Source organism: Leopardus geoffroyi, chromosome B2 (assembly GCF_018350155.1).
Source record: "Leopardus geoffroyi isolate Oge1 chromosome B2, O.geoffroyi_Oge1_pat1.0, whole genome shotgun sequence".
Classification (NCBI taxonomy): Eukaryota; Metazoa; Chordata; class Mammalia; order Carnivora; family Felidae; genus Leopardus; species Leopardus geoffroyi.
The window spans coordinates 146894253-146918041 of NC_059332.1; the positions used below are offsets into that span (position 1 = coordinate 146894253).

General features: G+C 47.2%; 1 protein-coding gene across 8 annotated transcripts in view; it reads left to right on the forward strand.

The window, feature by feature from the left end:
- The first annotated feature begins 21536 nt into the window (after nt 1-21536).
- The window catches only part of QKI (QKI, KH domain containing RNA binding), a 155079-nt gene continuing 152826 nt past the window's right edge, over nt 21537-23789 (forward strand). For 3 of the 8 annotated variants that reach the window (XM_045500238.1, XM_045500241.1, XM_045500237.1), the window contains exon 1: nt 21844-22109. In XM_045500238.1, the coding sequence (XP_045356194.1) occupies nt 21968-22109 (142 nt within the window). In that variant the 5' untranslated portion in view covers nt 21844-21967. Of the gene's footprint in view, nt 22110-23789 lie in introns of all 8 variants that reach the window. The other 5 variants (XM_045500236.1, XM_045500239.1, XM_045500235.1 and 2 more) reach the window with 4 other exon arrangements.

Genomic DNA, 23789 nt, shown 5'->3' on the forward strand with positions numbered 1-23789 from the left:
CGTCTTTGTGCAATCCTGTACAGGGGTGAAATGAGTAAGAGGCCAGTCTGGATCACTGCTTTTTAAGTTGTATTTTTGTTATTGTCGGTTCAGGAAATCTGACATACAAAATGGTCAAATGCTGTCATTGTATGGGTCAGGGACGGAAACCCAGAAGCCCAGGGCTCTTTGGTGGTCACTGGCCACGTGCAGCATTTATGACCCAATATTAGCTGCACTTAACCATATGCTTAAGCATTGATTACAGCAGTACAGTCGTTAACTGAAAACATTACTCAATGGGAATTCTTCCTTAGATTATGAAAACCCAGATTTCAGATTCAGCTATGTAGATCATTCAACAACTAACCAGTATAAACAAACCAGGCAATTGTGTTAAGCACACTCATCAAATATTAAAAAGAAAACGTTTTTTCTTCTCACTGAATTGACCGGTTGTTTGTCAGTATGGCCAAAACAAGACGATCATTTCATTGTGTGAATACTTCTTGGATAGTTTTTCCCCCATTTACAAACCAGTTTTTTTTCCCCCCCCCCCAGATGAGTCAGTACATGTACACACTGTCAGAGGACAGGGGAAGACAGGTCAGGGTAGTTTTGAACTTGGCATGTAGCCAATAAACTTTTCACTTCAATTTGGATTTCGGCTCCTCTGGGACACATGTGTCTCAGGGCAGGGCAGTAACAGTTTTCGGTTGGAAAAATATCACGATGTGTACCAGCAGCCTCTCCCCAGGCTTCCCTGGAAACAGCTGGGGGCTGGTCTGCCTGTGCCTCTCATGTTTGAGAACTGTGTGCAAACATTCTGAAATAGGCAGCATTTTTAAACTTTGCAGTGAGTTGGGTGAAGGTTTCAAGGATCAAATATTTGAAAATGTTTGAGAAACAAAAATGATGCCATGAGATAAACCCTTGAGAAAAACGATACTGAATGTAAAACTGTCATTTCTAATATTTCAGCTCTGAGGCAAGACTTCATATAGATACTCTCATTTGTTCCTTGCTGTGCGTTGATACAGATTCAGATCAGTTCGGGTGTGAGATAAGATGATGTTCTGCAATGCTTTTGTTTGCATGAAACCCTATGGTAATGAGGTCGCACTAGAAAAAGCAGAGTTTAGATAAAAGAGGAGGTCTACAAGTTTTTGAGAGTGTAAGCAAATGCTAAGTGTCACCTACATTTTGGGTGAGTTTGGTTGTATTTCAAAAAGCCAATGAGAAATTATAAACTGTTTTCAGAAATGTATATACATCTATATTTGTTCAAATTAATTAAAACTTTCCAGTTTTGTCTACGTCTCTCAAAACGTGACCACTTCCTGACATGCTCTATTTTAATGTCAGGAGAGACACTGTCTTAAGAGTATGGGCATAGTTTTTCCATCTGTCCTTGGACCCAAGTACTTCTGTGACACTGGAGTAGGTTTCCCTGAAGTTCCTACAAGGGACACTCAACCAATAAGACACCAAGAAATTTGCTGACCAGGGACAAACTTTTTTTCTTAACAAATTTCGTTGCTAATTTCTTATTAGATAATTAATTCATGCTTATTATAGAAAATAGAGCTAGGAAAAAAATAATAAAATAAAATATTAAGTAATAAAATGCAATTTCTTTCTTCTAAATCCTCATTAGAAATAATAATATTGATGGGGCACCTGGGTGGCTCAGTCGGTTAAGCGTCCAACTCTGGGTTTTGGCTCAGGTCGTGATCTCATGGTTTGTGAGCTCGAGCCCCGCACCGGGCTCACGCTGACAGTGCGGAGCCTGCTTGGGATTCTCTCGCTGCCCCTTCCCCCTGCCTCTCTCTCAAAAATAAATAAATAAAAATAAATAAGGTGAATCCAGTACGATAATTTCGGTGAGAGCTTAACAACTGATGGCAGGATATATTCATGTCTTTTAAAGGCTTTTAATTTTAAGTAATAGGCATCTTAAGAAGTATACTGATGAGGAATGTATTTTTAGTAAAGGGAAATTTTCTTGCAGACCTTCAGCTCCATGCAGATCACGGCCTTCTACTGTGGCCTTTAAACGGCCAGCCCTCCTGTTCTCCACTGCATGTGGGAGATGCCAGACTAGGCCTGGTGATGAGTGTGGGTGGCCCCTTTCCAGGAGGTGGGCTCAGGGTGACGGGTGCCTCCTGCAGCTTTAGGTATGGGAGAGAAGCTGGCCTTCTTTACCGAATACTCACACTGATTTTCCAAGTTTTATACAAAATGTCCTTCTGAAATACCTTCCAAACAATGCATTCTGCTCCGCCCCCCCCGCCCCCCCCCATAAGGGGTGGGTGGATAGGGAATGGGAACAATTTTGCAAACGTTTCACTAAATTTTTCCTTAAAACCTAGATACAGCTTTCTTTAAACTTAGATATAGCCAAGTGCCTATTCATTCAGACAAGTAAGTAATAAATGACTAAGAAATAATGCTGAGTTAATACAATTCCCTGTCAGTGTATCAGATGAAAGACTGTTAAACTTTTCTGTGTGAACATTTTGTCTTCGTTTTTATTGATGAAACTGATTTAATGACACTCCTGTTTAAGCTAAGAATATGTGATGTTTAGATTATATAATAGTTACATAAATAGACTACAGTTAATAATTATCTGAACTTCAAATAACTATTAATCAAGTAACCAGCATTTGTTTGTTTGTTTGTTTGTTTTTGGTGGGAAGTAGGAGAATATGTTCTGTATTTTCTTCCAGTGTGAAAGAAACAAATAAATACTAACAATCAGCAACTAATTTTCAGTTCGTCACAAAGACATGTAGGGAAGCCTTCTGTGTGTTAAAAGGGAAGCTGGAGATTTATTTTCTACTTTCCTTCCTTCAGCTAGAGCAGCAGTTTGGGCTGTGTGGGGTCAGAGGTAGGATTTCTTAACCTTTTTTGTACCCTATCAAGATAGGTGATGAGAGCCAGGCTCGGTATGGCTTGAATGGAGCAAGAATTTTCGAAAATAACAAACACAACCTCACCCTTTTGTATACTATGACCTGCAAATGAAAACAAATACCAGTTGAGTGGCAATATTTTTTTTTTTTTAAAGAAGGAAAAAGTACCCCTTTAAACCTAATATCCTGATGCACACGTATTAAAGATAATTACAGAGCCATGGAGCCCTTCTGGAGCAGGGCCTTGACTGTTCTGGCCTTCTGTGTTCACAGAACAGAACGGAAGGGGGAGGCCAGGAGGATGATTAAAGGGCTGGAAAGATGACTTTCTGGCAGTGTGATATTAAGGCCATTAATATGTCTGCATTTCAGTTCCAGTGTGCTAATGTATTATTTTACCTATTAAAATATCATAAAGATTACCCATAATTAAAGATGATTTAGAGCCTAAGTCATAACTAGATCTAACTTCATGCAAACACATTTAGAGTGAATTCACTTTAAAGTGGAATTTAGCTAGCCTAATGAAAACAGGATCTACAAGACACTGAAAAGACAAAGACAGACACTATATATGGGCAGGAAGATAAAAACCCTGACGACCCTTTTAGGGATTCATACCCAAATAATCTGTCTTGAAGGGACATGCTGAAGCACTGCCTAAAAGAAAATGTTGCTTAGGTGTTTGTTTTCGAATAAACGATGTATTTCCAATACAGAAAGTCTGTCGTTAATTTTCTTCATCACGGGGGAGAGCCCGGCGGTCAGTTCTCCTTTTTCAATCAATCAGCAGGTTTTCCTTCACATTTGTACCGACTTGAAACAACAGTTACATTTGCAACTTCCAGAAAACAAAGATGAAACTTCGTTCCTGCTTTTGTGTTGAGCTGTACAATTTATTCCTCTCCTGGCAACAGATTTTAAATCTCTCTTCCTCCCCCTCTCTCTTTTCTCTCCTTTTCATGGGAACTGTTTGGTGAGTGCCGACAAAGCGCTGTGTGTGTGTGTGTGTGTGTGTGTGTGTGTTTTCCCCCTTTGCCTGGTTTCTGTGTCGGGGTGCACAGGCACGCATTCATTAACGTAATTCCTCAACATCCAACGAGAGCGCATCATAAACCCAGGAGAAAAAGCCTCATAAATATTTAGATGTTCCTTCTACCTTCCAAACTGGAGTGAAAAGCTTATTTAAGTGAGGAGTTGGTCTCGGTTAATCTGCATGTGAATCAAGACGGGGGGACAAAGGGATGAAAAGGAGATGGAAACTCGAATACAAACCCTATGGTCTCCAGGGGGTCATTCATCTTGTTCTTGTCAATACCAGCGCGGGGCTTGGCTTCTCTCTGCGCATGAGCAAACAGAGCCGGTTTCCAAAGACAGCTGGCGGAGGATGTGTGTGCTTTGTTCTGTCTTGTCGTTTTTTAAGGAATGAAATTGCTTTGCGCTTTATATTTGACTGACTTCTTCATTCTTCCACGTTGCTGCTATCCATATGAGCGATGCATCTATATTTAGTGGTGTGCGCAAATATACAAGACGGGAAGTATGAACAAGATTTTTTTTTTTTTCCTTTTCACGGTGGCAAAATATACCGAAAACTTACCATTTTAATCGTTTTAAAGTGTATAATTCAGTGGCATTTACTACAGCATAATGTGGGGTAACTGTCACCACTATCTATTTCCAGAACCTTTTCATCATCCCAAACATAAGTTCTGTACACATTAAATAGTAACTCCTGACCCGCCCCTCCCCCCAGCCTGAACAGGATTATTTTTAACTCCACACCCAAAACTCTCCGTGCAGTTAGAACTCCTGGCGCTTGATTTTGGATTTTGGGGGTGTTGAGGGGGTGCAGGGCGAGGGGGAGTGCAGGAAGATAAAGAAGGTAAAGGTAAAGCCGGAAAAGTCTTTTCTCCCAAGTGTGGTTTCACTGAGCTAATGAACTCAGAGCTTGGAAATGAATATGGGGAAAGAGACTTGGATGTCAAGTAGCCGGTCTGGTTTTCACCAGAGTGAAAGAAAAGGATGGTGACAAGTTTAGCAGCTTTTGAAGAGTCTCCATTATTATACGAAACTGGTTTAAGTAAGAATTTCAAAATAAAATGCAAAGATAAAAGCCTATAATGCTTGATATTATTTGAGACAAAACAAATGGATTGTGCATGTTTTAGAACTAGTCCACCAAATATTGGGGGATATATTGTACTTGACCAAAAGACTTGCCGTGAAGGCTGGGAGTGTAACTTATACAACTAACCAGTACAATTAATTTACATTGTTACTTCTCATTTTACAAATCTCTGAAGTTTGTAGCTATGTTGCTTTAAATTTTTTTTTTTTCAACATTTATTTATTTTTGGGACAGAGAGAGACAGAGCATGAACGGGGGAGGGGCAGAGAGAGAGGGAGACACAGAATCGGAAACAGGCTCCAGGCTCTGAGCCATCAGTCCAGAGCCTGACGCGGGGCTCGAACTCATGGACCGCGAGATCGTGACCTGGCTGAAGTCGGATGCTTAACCGACTGCGCCACCCAGGCGCCCCATGTAGCTATGTTGCTTTAAATGAAAAACACCGAAGCATTATTGGTCAAATGCCATCACAAGGCAACAGGTAGCAGAGGAAATTTGCAACCCCGACCTCCAAGGGCACTTATTTTAAGAGACCTCTAAAAACAATTCAGGGCAATTAAAGAAAAATGGGGGAAGTCCTACTGAGTTTGTTTTAATGGGGCCTTGTTTTCCCAGCACATAGAGCCAGGCTCCTGCTCTAAGGATGAGTATTATCAGTCGAGACCACATGTGAGTGACTAATACTCTTCTTCCCTTAGTGGAAGTCATGCCTGTTATTGTCACTGATTATTTAAGGAATTTAAATATTTTATATACTGTGAAGACAGCAGCTTTCAGGGGCAGGTACTGGGGGAGGGGAGGGGAGAGTGTGTGTGTGGAGCCAGGGCCCTCGGGGATCTTGGGAGAAGAGGCAAAGCTGGCAAATTGGGAACTTGCAGTTCCAAAGAATGGGGAAACTAGTTCTAATTAGCTTAACCAAAAAGGAGGTTCACCGACCGAGGTAATGGGGAAATATGACTCAGACATTAATGCAGGAGCTCAAATGATGTCAGGAGGAAATGTTCTTCCAGGTTGGTTCTGTTCTCCATACTGGCTTTCTTTGGCAAGCTCTCTCCGTGTGGCGATTACCACCATGGCTATTGTGTCCCTAAAATATTCTCATCCGCTGCAGCCAGCAGTCCCGCCAAAAAAAGAGAGGTCACTCTTTTCCCCAAGTTTCAGTAGGAGTGGTAGCAATGATTGGTTCGCCTGCCTTGGGTCAAGTGGCTACGTAAGGGCACGGCGTCCTGTGGGCGCTGCCTGCTCATGGTGGCAGAGATGTTAAGGCACACACCACAATCACACTCGGTTTCCCACAAAACAACAGAGGCTCTTTACGGAAAGGAGGGGGAGTAAGGGGAAACAGGCTGGGCAGACGACAGCTCTGACCATTCACTGCAAAAGTGACTCTTCACTGAGTTCAGGTTTTAGGGGTTGTATCGGTGAGGGTTAGTGGGGCTACTGGCCAAATGCATATTAGTTTAAGTACAATGAAAGTGTGTTTCTTCTTTGGGTAACCAGAACTGGACAGGTGAAGAGGTTTGCAAAATGGCCTTTCTCCAGGCAGTCCCTTGGGGACTCATATCTTCCGGACCCAAGTCTCCACTGGTCCCAATGGGACAGACCACGCTGGGGCACACTGGGAGTTTTCTCTGGGCCAGGCTGAGAAGGGCCACCTATCACCTTGACTCCTATTCTGTTAACTAGAACTCAGTCACATGGCCACACTTAAGTCAAAGAGAGGTGGATGTGTAGATTAGCTATGTGCCCAGAAAGAAGGAAATCGTATTGGCGAACTGCTGTCAACATTCGCCTCCTCAGTTACCACGACTCTGCAAATGGGCTGGAAACCAGAGGCACGTGCAGCGGACGAGGGTAACGGCCACTGAGTTCTCACCGTGTGCCGGGGGCCTTGCCAGGGCTTTGCACATACCAACTCACAAAAGCCTCTCATCAACCTGGGGTCTGGGACAAACATCCTCATTGGAAGTGAAGAAACAGAGGCACAGAGAGGGTAGTTAACCTGCCCAAGGTGGTAAAATTAGAAATTGGTGGAGTCAGGACTTGATACAAAGCAGGTTGAACACACAGGGTTCTGGGGGAGACTAGGTGAGATGAGGCCAGGCCGGGGAAACACTCGGGAAACAATCCGTGGAAGTTGTATTATTAATCTGGTCCTCAGGTTAAGCATAGCCATCTCAGAGGAAGGTTCATTTGGAGGCCAGGCTTGAGGCTGAGGGATGATGGGTGTCCATAGAGGCAGGTTCCAGAAGGCTCTTTCCTCCTGAGTCTATGGGACTACTGGGGAGCCTGGATCTGTTCGTTAAATCAGAGCAATTACTGAACTAGCCAAGTTCATGCCGGGACAGGACTAGGCATCACCACGGCCTGCGTGCAGGTACACAGTACCTTCCCCAGGTGGGACCACCTTTCCGCCATGATCTGTATAACCGTCTGTTCTTGTCCTCAGGTGGAGTCGGTCGCTCCCTGCTCAAGGACGTCAAGCACATTAAAAGACAACCTATTGCTTGTAATTTAGGGCTTACTCGTTCCCTTTGCCACCCCGCACATTTCTTGAAGGCAGAGACAATTACTTTGAGCCCTCACACTAAGGCATGCCATAGAGCAAGCCATCCAAAAGTGCTAACTGGATGTTGATAGTAATTCCAGCAGCCGATACATATTGAACCATCACTACATTCCAAGTGGATGTCCAGCCCTGGTGATGGTTGCCCCATTTCATCTTCTCAGTAATACTACAAACCAATGGTGGGGTTTTATTAGCCCCCCATTTTTCGGCTGAGAAAACTGAGAATTGCTGAGATCAAGGTGTCTGCCCCAGACAGAGCCTTCCGTCATTGTATCACCTCGCCAGGCCAGTTGTAATTCCATGACAGAGACCCCCGTCCTGCTCCACCCAGAGGCATGGAGGCGTCCAGATGGAGCAGGGAAGCAGCCGCAAGGACAGCGAATGGCTCAGTGGGGAAGTCTGGGGTGTGGGACGAGAGGCCGTGAGGATAGGTTCCCCAAGACCTCAACCAGGAGGTGCTCCATCAGGGACCGCGGTGGCAAACCACAGGTCAGAGCAAGTAGCCTCAAGCCCAGGACAGAAGCCTCAGAGGGGAAGAAGGGGCTCCTTCGTCACAGGGTCAGAGATCAGGGTGTAGATCACCCAAGAGCTAGGGCAGCGCACACCCCGGTAACAGAGAAGGTGCCACCAGGGAACCTCCAACTACAGAAAAGATTAATAAGAATGTTCAGAAACATTCCAAAGGGTTGACCCAGGTCTCCACCGACATGTAAATGAGGCCGGGCTTTGGGAACCCCTGCTGGATTCTTCTGAGATGCTTTAGCAACCTTGTCATTTTCCCAGTGCTTGTAATTTTTTTTAAACTCCGACCTTTCTATAACTAAAACTCCTCTGTCCTTTCTGTTAATTCGTGTTTGTTTTGGGGGCAGCAGGGATGAGGAGAGGTTGAGGCAGCGGTGTCCTCCCTGCAGGGGAAGGCGGAAAGCCTGTGGGAGGAGCTGGGAAGGAGGAGACACCGGGCCTCCTCCATTCCAAGGGCTGGTGAGGGAGAAGGAAGCCAGGTGCATGCAGCCCAGGGGCTGGGGAAGGGCTGCTGGCCTGGGAGACTGATCTAGTTCTTTGGTATTTCTAGAACTTAGCTCTCAGACCCAGGAAGGATCTGTGTCACACAGAATTTCAGGTACCTGTGAGGGGGAAGCCAGTGGGCACACACTTTTCTTTTTATTACAAGTGCAGCTTAAGTTAGGAAGGAAAGGCCACAGGCTTTTGCAAACTCGCTTCGTAAGAATTTGTTGATCAGAGGCACTGTACCGCTGAAATCATTGGACGCTCACCATTGCAAGTTTCTGGTTGGAACCGCTAGGCCATGGAAGCTTCTGGGTGCTGTACAGACGGGGCCTCGGTGAACAAACGGTGGGGTTTAATTAGCCCGAAGATCTTCTCTCCAGATCTGGGGCTGCCTTGTGATTCTTAAAGGGGGAAGATAGTGAATGACAGCAGTTTTTAGTTTTGTGAAGTCAACCACTAATTGAATTCAATTCCTACAGCATAAATGATGGGTCCCAGAGCCCTTTTATTTTTTCTTGTCTGAAATGCTTCTTAATATATTCCTGTGGCTCATATATATATATATATATATATATATATATATATATAGAAACCAGGACCTTTTCTTCAACAATGCAGATCTTGTAAACAAATTCAAACACGGCACAGAATCTTATAGGCCTCCTGAGCCACCTGGACCCCATGAACCAACGTGAACTGTATGATCCATAGGAGGCCTAAAGCCACGAACACCCTGTGGGACTGAGAGTCAGAGGAGCTAAACACTGAGCTAGCCGGCAAGGAGTGTCTAGAACCTGAAAAATAAAACTGCCTGGTGGGAATGTTTTCCTTGTGTTTTCTTCCTCATGCAATTCACCTTTATTTCCTTTACTACAATGATATCATTAGTGAGTGTGGTACCCAGTGGAGACTACTGAATATAGTGCCCAATGGGGGTAAACGACAATGATAAAACTTTTTTTTTTTTTTTTTTATAATGTTTCTTTATCCTTGAGAGAGAGAGAGAGAGAGACAGAGTGTGAGCGGGGGACGCTTTCTTTATCCTTGAGAGAGAGAGAGGGAGACACAGAATCTGAAGCAGGCCCGAGGCTCTGAGCTGTCAGCACAGAGCCCGACGTGGGGCTCGAACTCACGGACCTTGAGATCATGACCTGAGCCGAAGTCAAACGCTCAACTGACTGAGCCACCCAGGTGCCCAGAAATGATAACTCTTACGTTAAGTACTTTTAAAAAGCCATATTGAGATGCCAGCAAGTTTCCCCACCCAGGAAGCTCACTGATAGACGTTAAGAACAAGGTCACAGGATGCGCATATCGTGTTGCTAATAGGAATGTATTGTGTTATAAATAAAAACTCGATCACATCACATCAGCAAGTTCCAAGATTAAGGCTAATCATGGTGCTACCGAGACTGTGTGGAGAGGCTGCTGGGCTGGTAGGAAGTGACCCCCTGACCAAGATGACAGAGAAAATGGGAGAGAGCTGAGAGGCTGAGAGGTGAGCCTGACTTTGAGGCTGGATGGGGGAGGGGAAACCCTAAGAGGGAGGCCCAAGCCTTGAGCTCAGGTGTGTGTCACCAGCAAAGTGAGCTGTCACCTCAGTACTATGACCAAGATTCCGCCTTGGGAAAATCTGGTGTAAAAATCAATGATTTAAGTTTTTTGCTGTGGGCTATGTACCAATACCCTCACTTAGCGCCTGGTTACATATACACGTCACAGTAAGCCCGTCTTGTAAAAAATGGATGATCAGAGAGGCAAATTCTTATCAAGCCCTTGGCAGGGATTCGATTACAGTTCAGGCTGAATCACATCCCCGGGGAATCCAGTGATAACGCTTCGCCCTTTTGGTAACAGGTGAGGCAAATGGAAGTTTTGTTTAACATCAGTATTACCATGAGGTGTGTGATTCACTGTGAAGCTGGACTCATAAAAGCATTTACTTGAAATTCCTTTTTCTTCTCAGCTACCTTGGTTTTCTGGTGTGTCCCAGCTTTTGTCTTGAAATGATCCTCTGAAGGCTGCTCTGGTAACCCGAAAACTATGGACAGAAAGTTGGGGCTCTCTAGGTGAAGTCCTCAGAGGCTGTGTGTGCGGCCGGATGTGCAACAGACAACGAGGCAACGGGAACCACAGTTTCAGGGCGCCAGTCTGGCGGGAGCCGAGACTTCTGGGGGTTCACCTGGAGAGACCCGGTTCACTTCAGGGAAGGCCCTGGTCGCCCAGAGCTGTCTCTGGTCTTCCAGTTGCTTCATACGTGACCTGATGAAACTGACTTGCAGAAGCCACTTGTGAGCGTATGGACATTTGTCTCCTCCCACCCCACTCTCAGACTTTAAGTTCCTCAAAGCATGAGCTATTTTTTCCCATGGCATCTGATGAAAAAAAAGGGGGGGGGTGCTCATTGGTTTGCTTACCGGATGTCTGCTGACAGAAATAAAGCATGGTTTTGCTGAGTGGGCAGGTGGAGCGGACACCCCTATTTATTCACCTGCCTGTTGAACGTGGCTGGGATTGGCGAAGGCCCTTGCACAGGCATCATGGACCTTACATCTGAAACCTGGGGTCGGCCTGCAACTGTCAGTGACAGAACTTGGCGAGGGGACCCCGGTGTCCTGGGAGCTTATGCCAGTCTGGGAGGGCAGACTGTCCACCCTGGTCCCAGACCTTCCGGAAGACATGCTCTTTTTGGGTCTCCTAACTGCCTGCTCAGCTGTTGATGGGCCAGTTAAGGGAAGGAGGCGGCCTCCTTTCCCACATTCGCCTCACTGCTGTGGGGCTGTTTCTGCTGTCGGGCAGCTGAAAACTGGGTCTTGAAGAGCTTGGAGGCCGTGGGCCAGCTTCACATCAACTGTTTCTGCTGCTGACAACACAGCCAGCCTGGGATCAAGGCTCCTTTTCATCAGGTTCTTTGTCCCTTTTACTTCCTGGTGTCAGCAGCCCTGGGAACAGGAAATGGTTCGCGCAATAGGAAGCGACAGGAAATTGATGACTAAGTACTTTTGAGTTTTGTGGATACAGTTTCAACGTAAACAGAGATATTTACACACTTTCCAGAAACACATGTGCATTGATCTCTAGGAGCTTTACTGAGGCCCCACTCTTTTCAGGTGTTACTATTATTATTATTTATTTTAAAGTTTATTTATTTTGAGAGAGAGAAAGACAGCGTGAGTGGGGGAGGGGGAGAGGGGGAGAGAGAATCCCAGGCAGGCTCCGTGCTCAGTGACTGAGCCACCCAGGCACCCCTCTTCTCTGGTTTTAAAATGAGAACTGTTTACCTAAAGCTTATTGTGTGCTATTGGGGTTTTGCTGGGGACTTCATGTTCATTTATTCACATAATCCTGACAACATCCTTAGGTGGCATCACCCCATTTTCCAGGTGAGCAGACAGGGGGTAAGCGGCATCACCCAACTTCTGGTAAGTGGCAGGGCCGAGATGCGAACCCAGGAATTCTGTGGCTGCTGCTCCAGACCCCGTGCTGGGCTGCTTCCTCCCGGGGCCAGCAAACCCTTCAGGGGGAATGTTTTAGGACTTCGTTTCATTGCTCGGGGTTTAAAGGCAATTTGTGTCCATCATCTGTGAGAAAAGCATTTCTCTGGCTTGGCAGGTAGTTTTGTAGTGGGGCTAAGGGGCCACGATTCCGTATTTTCACAGTGCAGGAGGAAGTACCCATTCCTGCCAGGACCCCAAGGAGGCGCCCTGCCCGGATGGAGTAACGGGGTCTGGTTGGGCCCCTCAATTAAGTGAAACCTGCCTTCCAGACATGAGGCACCTGCCCGGCTGAAACGCTGGAACCTGGTCAGCTGAGGGATTGGAGAAAGTCAGGTCTGCTCTGGGGGCCCCAGAGGTCAAGGAAGCCAGTGCAGAGAAGGGCCTGCCACCCCTTACCCGCCAGTGGCCAGTGACCGGTGGCCAGGCCGCCCGAATGGAAGCCGGGACCCGAGAGGGAGCAGGATTATTGCTGGCAGGTCAGCTGATGGGACCGCTTACAGGGCTGTCTTTGAACTCTGAACACAAGTCTTTTTCTCTTTCCTCATTTCATGATCTAACAGTTTTGTGTGTTTGATTCCCTCCTCCCATCCGTTCTGCTCCCTTAACGGCTTCACCTGGACAGGGGACGTGCTGCTGGCCCGGGAAACCCGCCCCGCCCGTCTCCGCGTCAGCGGCCACTTTCCCACTACTTAATTCCAGGCTCGAGCTCTAAATACAGGGTGCCCGTTTTAGAACTGCTAAACAGAACGTGTTACTCATTTCACTATGCTACATTTCATTTCCATCTGAAAAACCATGCTCCCCACCAGTGGGTATGGAAGAAAACGGGGCCGTCAATGCCAGCGAATCCAGTTGGGGGCCCTTGAAGATCTACAAAATGTAACTGTGACACATTTTTACAGAGGGGCTTGGACAGAATAATTAGGAAATAGTAAATGCTGGCATCATCAGTATTACTTGTAGAGTTCAGCAAAGGAATGTGAATGGCTATCTAGGACAGAGGAGAGAGCAGAACAGAGGTACCTCTTTGGTGTGAAATTATAAAAAGTTTGCCATACAGAGAAGGATTAATCATGTTTCGGCTCTGGCAACGACCTGTTTATTACAACATTATTTGGTGGAAAATAGTAAAGCCGAAAACTCTGGTATTTCATTATAACTGGGTAAACGTGACTTTCATAAATTTTCTTTCTGAACTTGGGTATATGCCCAAAGAGCCTATACATATATTTTAGACAAAAAATAACCAATTTAGTTGCAATCAGTAAAAACTAGGAAAACTCGATTTAATGGACATGAGGGTATGAAAGAAGCAGTTTTCTAAATATGCAAATCAGCTGACAGAAATGGAAGTATTATTCAAAATGTTTTTAACCATTGGTGGGGCAGGAGCGGAAGTGACCTGAGTGGCCATCAGCCCAGTGTGGGGAGAGGGGCAGGCACCAGGCTCTACTCTTTAGCTGGGGCCAGAGTGGTGCCCGGCTGGGGCGGGGTGGGGGTGAGGGGGGGACTCTGCAGGAAGGGCTGGGCAGTGTGCCTAAGAGAAGCAACTATGCCCTGAGAGGTGTGGAAATGGTTCCAAACTAAAAATTGATAAAGTTTACTAGTATGGACTGGTTGAGTATCAGTGCTGTAATTGCTTTTAATCTTTTATTTCAATAAAGGGATTCTGATAAAATATCATCACTATACAAACTGTCTTTTATATTAAAACAAGAAGTACTTGTTTTCTGACCTATTAAGAATTCAGGGGACTATGGATGTTCTGGTCCCTGTAGCCCCAAATGGAACGTTTCTTGTGGGGTGAGACGTATCTCACACTCCTAAAGGCTTTTCAGGAATCATCGAGTCACTGCAAAAACTGTTCACACAGTAACAGACACTGAGGCCCCTCCTTCTCCTTCTGTTTTCCCTGTGTCACTAAAGACAGACAAGGATTTTTCAGATGCTACTATTTATTCAGGTAAGTATTCTGGGCTGTGAGCAGCTTTACACAGCTGCTTGCCCTCCTGACAGCTCAAGTAGGTCTATGTTTTCCTTTCTTTTTTTCCTTTTATTCATTCAAATAAGTAACTATTGAAAATAGACTACTTGTAAAGCGTCTAAAGAGCAGAAAGAGGAACAGGCCTGGAACCTACCCTCCAGGAATGGTTATGCTCCTGTAGTGCTAAGTTCCTCCACTAGGAGCTCTGGGTGTGGTTTTGTAGTGCTCTACTTTTTCAGTTGTAGTATGTTAAAAAAGAAAGAAAGGAAGAAAGAAAGAAAGGAAGGAAGAAAGAAAAAAAAAGAAACACTATTTGGTTCCAGTCTTTTGTAAATTATAAAAATATAAGAATTCCAGTCAAATGTATTATACTAAGGAAACCAATATCCAAAAATATGACTTTTAAGAAGGAGTACAAAAATGACACCTAAGAATTTTAAATAGATTTCTTATTGCTATTACATGACGACCCATCTGTGCACAGGGTATCCTAGGCACAGAAATTAAATTACAACAAAATCAGTGTTCTGATATGGAAGAGAACATCTTACTCAGAATCACAAAATTATAGAGCTTTAAAGGCTTCCAAGATCACTTAGTTCAAATGTTAGAGAGACTGAATTACTTACTCAGTGTTGCACAACTCATTAGGATAGAACTAATAAGGTCTTTTTTATACCCAGCACAGCAATCTTTTCTCTACAGGACTTGGTGATATTTCAATGAGAGGTAAGAGCTTAATGTTTGAAAAAAATCCAACATCACCACTGGCTAGAATACTGAGAAAAGAGCCACTCAAAGATGACAGAATTCCACTTTTAACTGATAAAGGGGCCAAAAGTGTGCCAGAAACCACTCAGGACTTTGAAGGTTTGGTTTGAATATTGCTCCCAGCATTTGCTAACTGTGTTACCAGACTCACGTCATTTGGTTAACTTGAGCCTCAGCTGCTTCCCCTATAAAATGGGGGTAATAATTAACTCAGAGCTGCCATGTACTCAAGGGGATAGTAACTGAAGTGCCTAACAGTTTGTAGAAACTCTATAAAAGTCAGTCCTCTTTTTGTCTCCCTGGTCCACTAAAAACCCTGTTTAGAAAGAATGAATATACAGAAATTATGGGGGAAAATGCAACATGTAGGCTGTAAGTTAAATTTTAGTAAAGGACAGTGGCATTTGATTAAATGTCTGGGACATGAGTAGGCACTTCCCTTGCTCATAAAATATTGACTCACGTTATTTGAAACTAACACGTAAAGGGGCAGTTGGCTGGCTCAGTTGGGAGAACATGTGACTCTTGACCTTCAGGTCACAAGTTTGAGCCCCATGATGGGGGGGGAGAGTTTACTCAAAAAAAAAAAAAAAATTAAGGGGGCATTTAAAAAAAACGAAACAAAAAAAAATCCTATCGCATAGATTATGAATCAAACAGTATTTGTTTAATGTGTTAAAAAAATCTCATTACAGAGTCATCCTGAATGAACCAGATCTTGAAGGAAAAAAACAACAACAACAACAACAAAAAAACCAAATCAGCAGTCCAAGGGAACACTATGGAAATTGTTTTGCAATCATAAACCCATGAATTAGTTTGAAGGTTGATCAAAACAAAATGCATTTTTAATTCACTCTCATATTCCTGTAATTAACAGATGGTTAGTTTTTAGTTAAAGTTTCTGCTTAAATGTGGAATGAACACGGAATTACATGGCACCAGCCTGCATCCTGGCTGAGAACTTTTTTCCCTCTAAAGTTTCATTTAGGGTCAAATGAGTAGAAACTCTACACCATCAGTTAACATTTAACTGCTGTGCAGTGGTTTCAGCTAAATGTTAGTATTACGTCTGCAACTATCATGTTAGTGGTTTTAAAAAGCGGCACAATTAACAGAACAGCTGTGAGGAGCAATGCCTTTAATTTTACAAATGGTGCCTTTGAAGGAGGAGATACGTAAGTATGCCTCACTGAAAGGAATCCACCTTACTGTTTTGATTCATTTCTTTGTATTAAAACAATCCCCAAGGCTCTTCTCTGTGAACACTTGAGCTTGACATTTGAGGCCAACCCAAATCTGGCATCTACTGTTCTTTTTGGAAACTCCTACCCTAAAAGCCTCACACTTTCCAAGTTTTCGTCGGTACCCCCAACCCTCCAATTTGAGATGAAACCCACCTGGAGGCCTGGAATGGTGGTGCTCATTTCCATTCCTATGGCATTTGGTCCTTAGCACTTGCTTTTGTTAGTTAACTTTTCATATGTTTGTGATATTAACTCCCAGCTTAGCCTCAGAGTTAACGACAGGTGTTTAGACAGAATAGGTACTCACATCTTTGTTGACTAAGATACACTTATTGGGGTGTCTGGGTGGCTCAGTCAGTTGAGCGTCCCACTCTTGATTTCTGTTCAGGTCATATCTTGGTTCCTGGAAGAGTGTGGAGCCTACTTGGGATCCTCTGTCTCCCTCTCTCTGGACCCCCGCGCCCCCTATTCATGCGCCTGTGAGCACAAACAAGCTCCCTCTATTAAAATGAATAAAACACTTAAAAAAAAAGATATTCACCCTTAAAATGTGTCATTTTCAACCTTTTAAATGGTATCTGATAAGCCATGTCACAATTGAAAAGGATACTTGAGAAATCTACTAAGACAATAAACAAACATAATTAAGACAATAAACAAACGAAAGATTATAGGAAAGCCCCATTCCCTTGTAGGAAGATTTAAGGATTAAGATTTAAAAAAAAAAAAAAAAGCATTTGGGACAAAAGACCATCAAAGATTGGATTCTTAGGTCCTAAGAACATTTTAAGGAACTCCAAGGTGACGGAAAAAAAAAAAGTTTGGAATACTCAAGTTTTCTATTTTAAATGTCAAGAACAGCAATAAGCAAATAGAGCCAATCAAATTTTAGAATGCAGAAGATATATTTCCACTCGTGATTAATTACTGATGTTAGATGTGGAAACATTCTTAGTGTCAACATATTAGATGACATAGTTTTCCCACAGAGAAAACGCTATTATAAAGATCTTCAAGAGGAAGCTTGCCCACGTGTACACGGTTAACTTGTGAATACTGGGAAGATGCATTTTTGTAATAATGTGATTGAAGAGTCCTTCCACAGTAACTTTTCGATTTTGAGGCTTCTTGAAGTGATGTTTCCCAACAACTTTTGTCTTCTTCATTGCACTTATTACGTTCGGTAACTAATAGGGTAATATACACCTAAAATGTCTGAGGCAGGAGTGTGAGGGAGAAAAGGAAGGGGTATAGTGGATACGTGCACATAGCACGGTTGTCTCCGGAGACATCATCCTGCATGGACCCGACGCTCGCTGCCTTATGGGACCAACTCTTTACTCTTTTTTTTTTTTTTAAATTTTTTAACGTTTATTTATTTTTGAGAAAGAGAGACAGAGTGTGAATGGGGGAGGGGCAGAGAGAGAGGGAGACACAGAATCCGAAGCAGGCTCCAGGCTCTGAGCTATCAGCATAGAGCCTGATGTGGGGCTCGAACCCATGAAATGTGAGATCATGACCTGAGCCAGAGTCGGGCACCTGACTGCCAACTCCTTACTATTCTGAAGAATCAGCCATTTATCTCTCCTCCCATGTCTGGCTACCACACCTAACATGTTTGCTGGGAAGATTGAAAGGACAATATAGGTAAAGGCTTTGCACAGTTTCTGGTGCCTGACAACTACTTAATACTTTTGTGAATATTTATATAAATATTTTTTTGAATAGATTTTTAATGAGTGCCCATGTGTCCTGTGTGCTGTTTCAGGTGCTGGGAACTCTGTATAGAACAAAGTAAAGCCCTTGCTCTCCTGGAGTTTACAGTGTAGGGGGAGGTGAGAGACAAATTTACCCATAGATAGAACATGTCGGGTAGAAATAAATGCTATGAGGGGCACCTGGGTGGCTTGGTTGGTTAAGCATCCAGCTTTGGCTCAGGTCATGATCTCACGGTTCGAGTTCAAGTCTCACATCAGGATCTGTGCTGATAGCTCGAGCTTGGAGCCTACGTCTGATTCTGTGTCTCCTCTCTCTGCCCCTCCCCTGATTACACTGTCTCTCTCTCAAAAACAAACATTAAAAAAAAAAAAAGAAATGCTATGAAAAGGGTCGGGGGGGAGAACAGCATACAGAGGGTGTGTGTGTGTGTGTGTACATGCATGTGCTATCTTATACAGGGTGGTAAGGGGAAACTTCTCTGATAAGACCTGAAAAAGCATGGGAGGTATGGGCTTATAGATGTGTGGGGAATGAAGGAGAGGAAACACCAAGTGCAAAGTCCTGGAGTAGAAAGCATGCTTGGCTTGTTTAAGGATCATAAGGGATTCCAGGAGGAGAGCCCAGTTGCTAGGGGAAGAGAAGACACAAGGTCAGTGAGGCAGCAGGGGCCAGAGCATGTGGGGTCTTGAAGGCCTTTATTTTTTTTATTTTTTTTAATTTTTATTATTATTTTTTTTAACGTTCATTTATTTTTGAGACAGAGAGAGACAGAGCATGAACGGGGGAGGGGCAGAGAGAGAGGGAGACACAGAATCGGAAGCAGGCTCCAGGCTCTGAGCCATCAGCCCAGAGCCCGACGCGGGGCTCGAACTCACGGACCGTGAGATCGTGCCCTGAGCTGAAGTCGGACGCTTAACCGACTGAGCCACCCAGGCGCCCCATTGAAGGCCTTTATAAGGTCTTTGGGTCTTTCCTCTGAGAGGGGAAACATAGAACTGTGAGCAGAGAAGTGATCTATGTATACTTGAAAGGGCAATATATAGCAGCTATTATCAAATGCTATAACCACAATAGATGAAGTATATGGGAAATAAATACTGATTATTGTTCTTTAACCCTGATCTGGGTCACCTAGGTTATAAGATCCAGGTGGGCCAGAGGACATTGCGGTGTCTATCCGTCAAACATGGTGGAACATGGTCAGAAGTTTCAACCTGACTTACTGCACAGGGTCAGTAAAAAGGTAAAGAACATAGGCTTTAGGATAAAATATGAATGGAATTGAATCCCAGTTCCAGGGATGAAGTCTTGGGAGAGTTAACCTCCTTCTCCTTGGGCTTCCCCTTACATGCAACAGGGATGATAGCGTACCTAAAGTACAAGGTTGCCTTCAAGATTAAACGAGATATATGAGACATACACATAAAGCATTTAGTGCAGGGCTTGGGAGCTTAATACACAAACTGATTAAGAACGGGGATGAAATCTTTTACACTAGCAAATTAAATGAACAACTTAGTACCTTTTAAAATACCTATCATTTTGCTCCATACTGGAAAAGCATACATTACTTTTTAAAGAGGCAACCACTTTGATTAAATTACTGTTTCCTGCATTTATAAAATCCATCCTTTAAATGATAATTGAGTAGGTGAATATTCTATGGCTCTATTAACAGCAGTGGAAGTTGGAGAATTTGAAGTATTTTCGACTTAAACCTTTTTAACTTTGTCTGCAGGGCAATTCCATTTCCTCTACCAAAGCAGCTTAATTTTAGAAACAACATTCTTTAAATGAGGACAGAAGCTACCTGCTACTCAGAGTATTTGTTTGAAATTCAGCTAGTTTCAGTACAAGTCAAACCAAAAGTGTTCCTCAGAATTTGTATGAAGCAGGATTTTGCCACAAAATCCCATTTAAATTCTTTTCAGTTAAAACACAGCACAGGATTAACAGATTTCAGCCACCTGTAGCTCTCACCACGGTCAGTTTGATGTTAAATTTTGTCTACATTAATGGAACTTGTCATCATAGGCTTGCAGGAAAATGCAGATGCGGATTTTGAGACTGACAACATTCTATACAACAAAGATAACTACGCTGTTGCAGTTCAGAAAATTCTTTCCCAAACAAACCTAAATGTTGGAAATCCATCATACTGCATGGAAAAGCTTCCTGTCCACAGTATCATTGTTTTTACAAGGTGGCAGGTATGTTGACTTTCCCCTTTCGAATTAGGTACGTGATCTTTATTTCATTTATTGCGGCAGCATTTTATTACTGGATGCTGATGCCATCACGAAGTACAACATCGCTCACACGACGCACAGCCCCCTCCTTTTTCGTACAGCGCGGTGCTCGTTCCTAACTGAAGCTGGCTCTCAGAATAACGGATGCTGCAGCAAGGCAGACCCTGTCCCCAGAGGCGTGCCCCTGGGACAGGTACTGCACTGGTAGCGGCGACGCCGTCGGGGCGACGAGGGGCGCCCATGCGGGACCCACCGCTCCTCGGGCTCCCTGCTGCTGCGTGGGTCTCGAAGCCGGAGACCGCGGGGACGCCGAGGAGGCGGGGGGGGGGGGGTCGTCGTGTGGTGCCACCAACGACACAGCGGCAATGGCCCACCCGGAACACAACAGGGACCCGACACCAGGGAGCGAAGATTCCGCAGCTTCTCGCCCCCGCCCAGCCACTCGGGGTCCGACGGCCGGGCCAACCCTCCCCCTACCACCGACCCCGCGCGCACCCGCCCAGGCCCCGGCCCGCCCCACGCAGGCGCGCGGCAGGCCACGCCCCTCCCCCTTCGCTCGCGGGGCCCGGGCAGGGGCGGAGCGACCCTCGGAAGGGGCGTGGAGACCGGACTCGACGCGCGCACGCGCTCTCAGACTTTACGGCTACGTGTCGGGCCACGTGATGCCCACCCCGAAAGTCCCCCGTGAAGCAACAGGACGTTAAAAAAAAATTCTTTTTTGGGCGGGGGGTGGGGGGGAAGGGATGAAAACGGACTAGAGATGGGGGAAAAAAAAAAAACCAAAAAAAAAACTATAGTAACGGGAGGAGAGAATGGGGCCGTGCGGCGGCGAGCGCAGCAGCCCTGGCGCGTCCCGCTGGCAATCCCTCTCACCTAAACGCCACCGCCGGACCGCGCCCGCCAGACGAGCCGGCCCGGCGGCGAAGAGCGCGGCCGTCGCCCCCGCCCCAGTCGAAAGCACCGCCATCCGCCGCCCCCGCCGCCCTGCCCGGCGCCCTCCCCCGTCCGTCGGCCCCCGCACCGGCCCCTCCCTCCGCTCTCGCCCGCCTCGGCGGCGACCCCGGCCCGGCGCCCAGGCCGGGCTCGCCGGGCACCGCCTCCGTCGCGCTGCCCGCCGCCGGCCCCTCAGGCCGCCCACCCCGCCGGAGGGAGACGGCGCGGCGGCGGCGGCGGCGGCGGCGGCGGCGGCACCCGGGCCGGGGGCTGCGGGGGGCGGCGGCGGGAGGAGGAGCGCGCCGGCCGGGGCCCCGCTAACGGCCGCCCTGCGCGGCCCCGCCCGCCGCCCGCCCCCGGCCCTCCCCGCGCCGCCGCCCCTCCCCCCGCGCCGCCGCCGCCGCCGCTGGCAGCGCCGCCTGAACTGAGGCGAACTCCGCCGCCAAGTGAGTGAGGAGGAGGAGGAGGAGGCGAGGAGGAGGAGGAGGAAGAGGAGGAGCGGAGTCAGAGCGCGGCGGCAGCGGCAGAGGCGGCCGCGGCGGGGACCAGCCCAGAGAGACCCCGAGCCCGCGGCAGAAGCGGCGGCGGCGGCTGAGCGGGCGCGACCAGCCGAGCGAGCGGCGGCGGCCCGGCTCCTCCTCGTCCGGCGCCGAGCGGCCCGCGCCCGCACTCGGCCCGCGGAGACCCGCCTCCCGCCCGCCGGCGGCCTCGTGAGGGACGCGCCGAGCCGGCGGCCGAGGAGCGGCGGCGGGCCGGGAGCGCGTCGGGCCGCGGGCGGAAAGTGCCTGCGGGGGCGGGGAGAGCGCGGCGAGCGCGCGGTCCGGCCGCCCCGGCGCCCGGCGCGGGAGCGGAGCGGAGCGGGACGCCGAGTCCCGAGCGGCCGGCGGCCGGGGCTCCCCGCCCCTCCCTCCTCTCCGGCGGCGGCGGCGGCGGCGGGCGGAGTGAGCTGCGGAGCCTGGAATATGGTCGGGGAAATGGAAACGAAGGAGAAGCCGAAGCCCACCCCAGATTACCTGATGCAGCTGATGAACGACAAGAAGCTCATGAGCAGCCTGCCCAACTTCTGCGGGATCTTCAACCACCTCGAGCGGCTGCTGGACGAAGGTGAGTCTCCTCGTCGGCCCCTCGCGGCCCGCGCCCCGGCGGCGGCCCCTCTTCTCGGGACCCGACGCCCCGCCGGCGTGTGGGGAGGGCGGGAAGGTCGCGGCCGGCGGGGACCGTGCGCCCGGGGACGGAGAGGCCCGGGCGGGGCGCACGGAGGCGGCGCCGAGGCCGGGCTCGCGGGGCGCGGCGGCGGCGGGCAGGCGGGCGGGCGGGCCGGAGCCGCGGGCGCGGGCGGGACCCGCCGGCGGGACGCACACTCTCCCCTCCAACGACCCCCCCCCCCCACTCCCGGATCCCGGACCCCGGACCCGAGACCCCGGGCCTCGCGCCGCCGGCGCCCGAGTTGGTGGCGCTGGGGAAGGGCTGCGGGGCGAGCCCTCTCGCGCCCCCCGGCTTCCAGCCGCGCCGGCGAGCACCGCGACGGCCCGGAGCTTCGCGGGCCTGCCCGGGAGGAGCCCGGCCTCGCCCGCCCCGCGGGCGCCTGAAGGACACCGGCCCCGGGGCGCACCCAGAGGGGGCTCTCCCGAGGAGGCCGGCGGTTCCCGAAGTGGAGGACTCAGTGGGGCTTTTGCTTTTTTGGAGTTTGTGCAGCTTGCAGATACTCGAGGGGAGTAGCGTGGGGCTCGATAATTTAGAGAAATTCCAAAGGAGACCGAAAGTACTGCTGATTTAGCCGAAGGCGAGGACAAAATGACAGCGGAAAGCACTTTTTGTCCTTTTGTTTGGGGAAGCGAGAACTGTTCGGGAGTTTAACTTCACTTCGGGCGGGGGGGGGGTGTGAATACGAAATAACGCGAGGACAAATCTGAACGGAGTCCCGAGTAGGAGAGAACTTCGGCGGAGAGCTTTTCCCCGAGGACGCCGCTGCCTTACTTTGTAGGACAGGAAATCAAGACGTTTGAAAGGGCGAAAATAAAAACGAGTGAAAGTTTGCAAGAAAGCTTGGTTGGTGGAGAGCTGAGGGATGCGAAGAATGACTAGAAGATTAATTCTGGCCAACTCTGGAATCTCTTTAACAAGTTTTTGTAACAATGCCCTGGACTATTAAAAATTCTAGTAGCTCTGCATTGCTGTGAACGCCTGGAGAAAAAAAAATGACCAGCAAGAAAGTCTCCTTTGAAAATCGAGTAGCCAGGAGTTTTTTTTTTTTTTTTGTTCTTAGAAGCATCACTGGAGGACTGTTAAAGCTGAAAACTGTGTTTTGTAGAACTGAACAATGGATTTTGGATTTTTCACAAGAATTTTGAGATCTTTATTAAAGAAGTAGGGAAAAGGAATCTGAAGCTTAGAGAGTTGGAATGTCACTAAAGAACAAAAGACCGGAAATGTCTCCGTGATTAAAGATGGTTAAAGAAGGATCCCAGGAGCTTTTGTTGTCTGGAAAGTCCAGAAACAACTTTAAAAGTACGAAACTGTTAGGTTTTACTGCGTCCTCCGTTTTGCTTACATACGTTAAACATAACGGCCGCAACCTTTATTGGAATAGGCTTAACACTGTTGAAACAGCAAGTCTGTTAATTTCACATTGCTCCAGAAAAAACTTGAGCTGTCCCTTTAAGGGGTTCTGTTTTTTTCTATTTGTGTTGGCATTTGAAAGATTGTGGAGGCAGAAAACTTTCTGGAATGTCAAAAAAAAAAAAAAAAAAAATTGCTGGAACTCTTAAAGTGAGTATTTCCAAA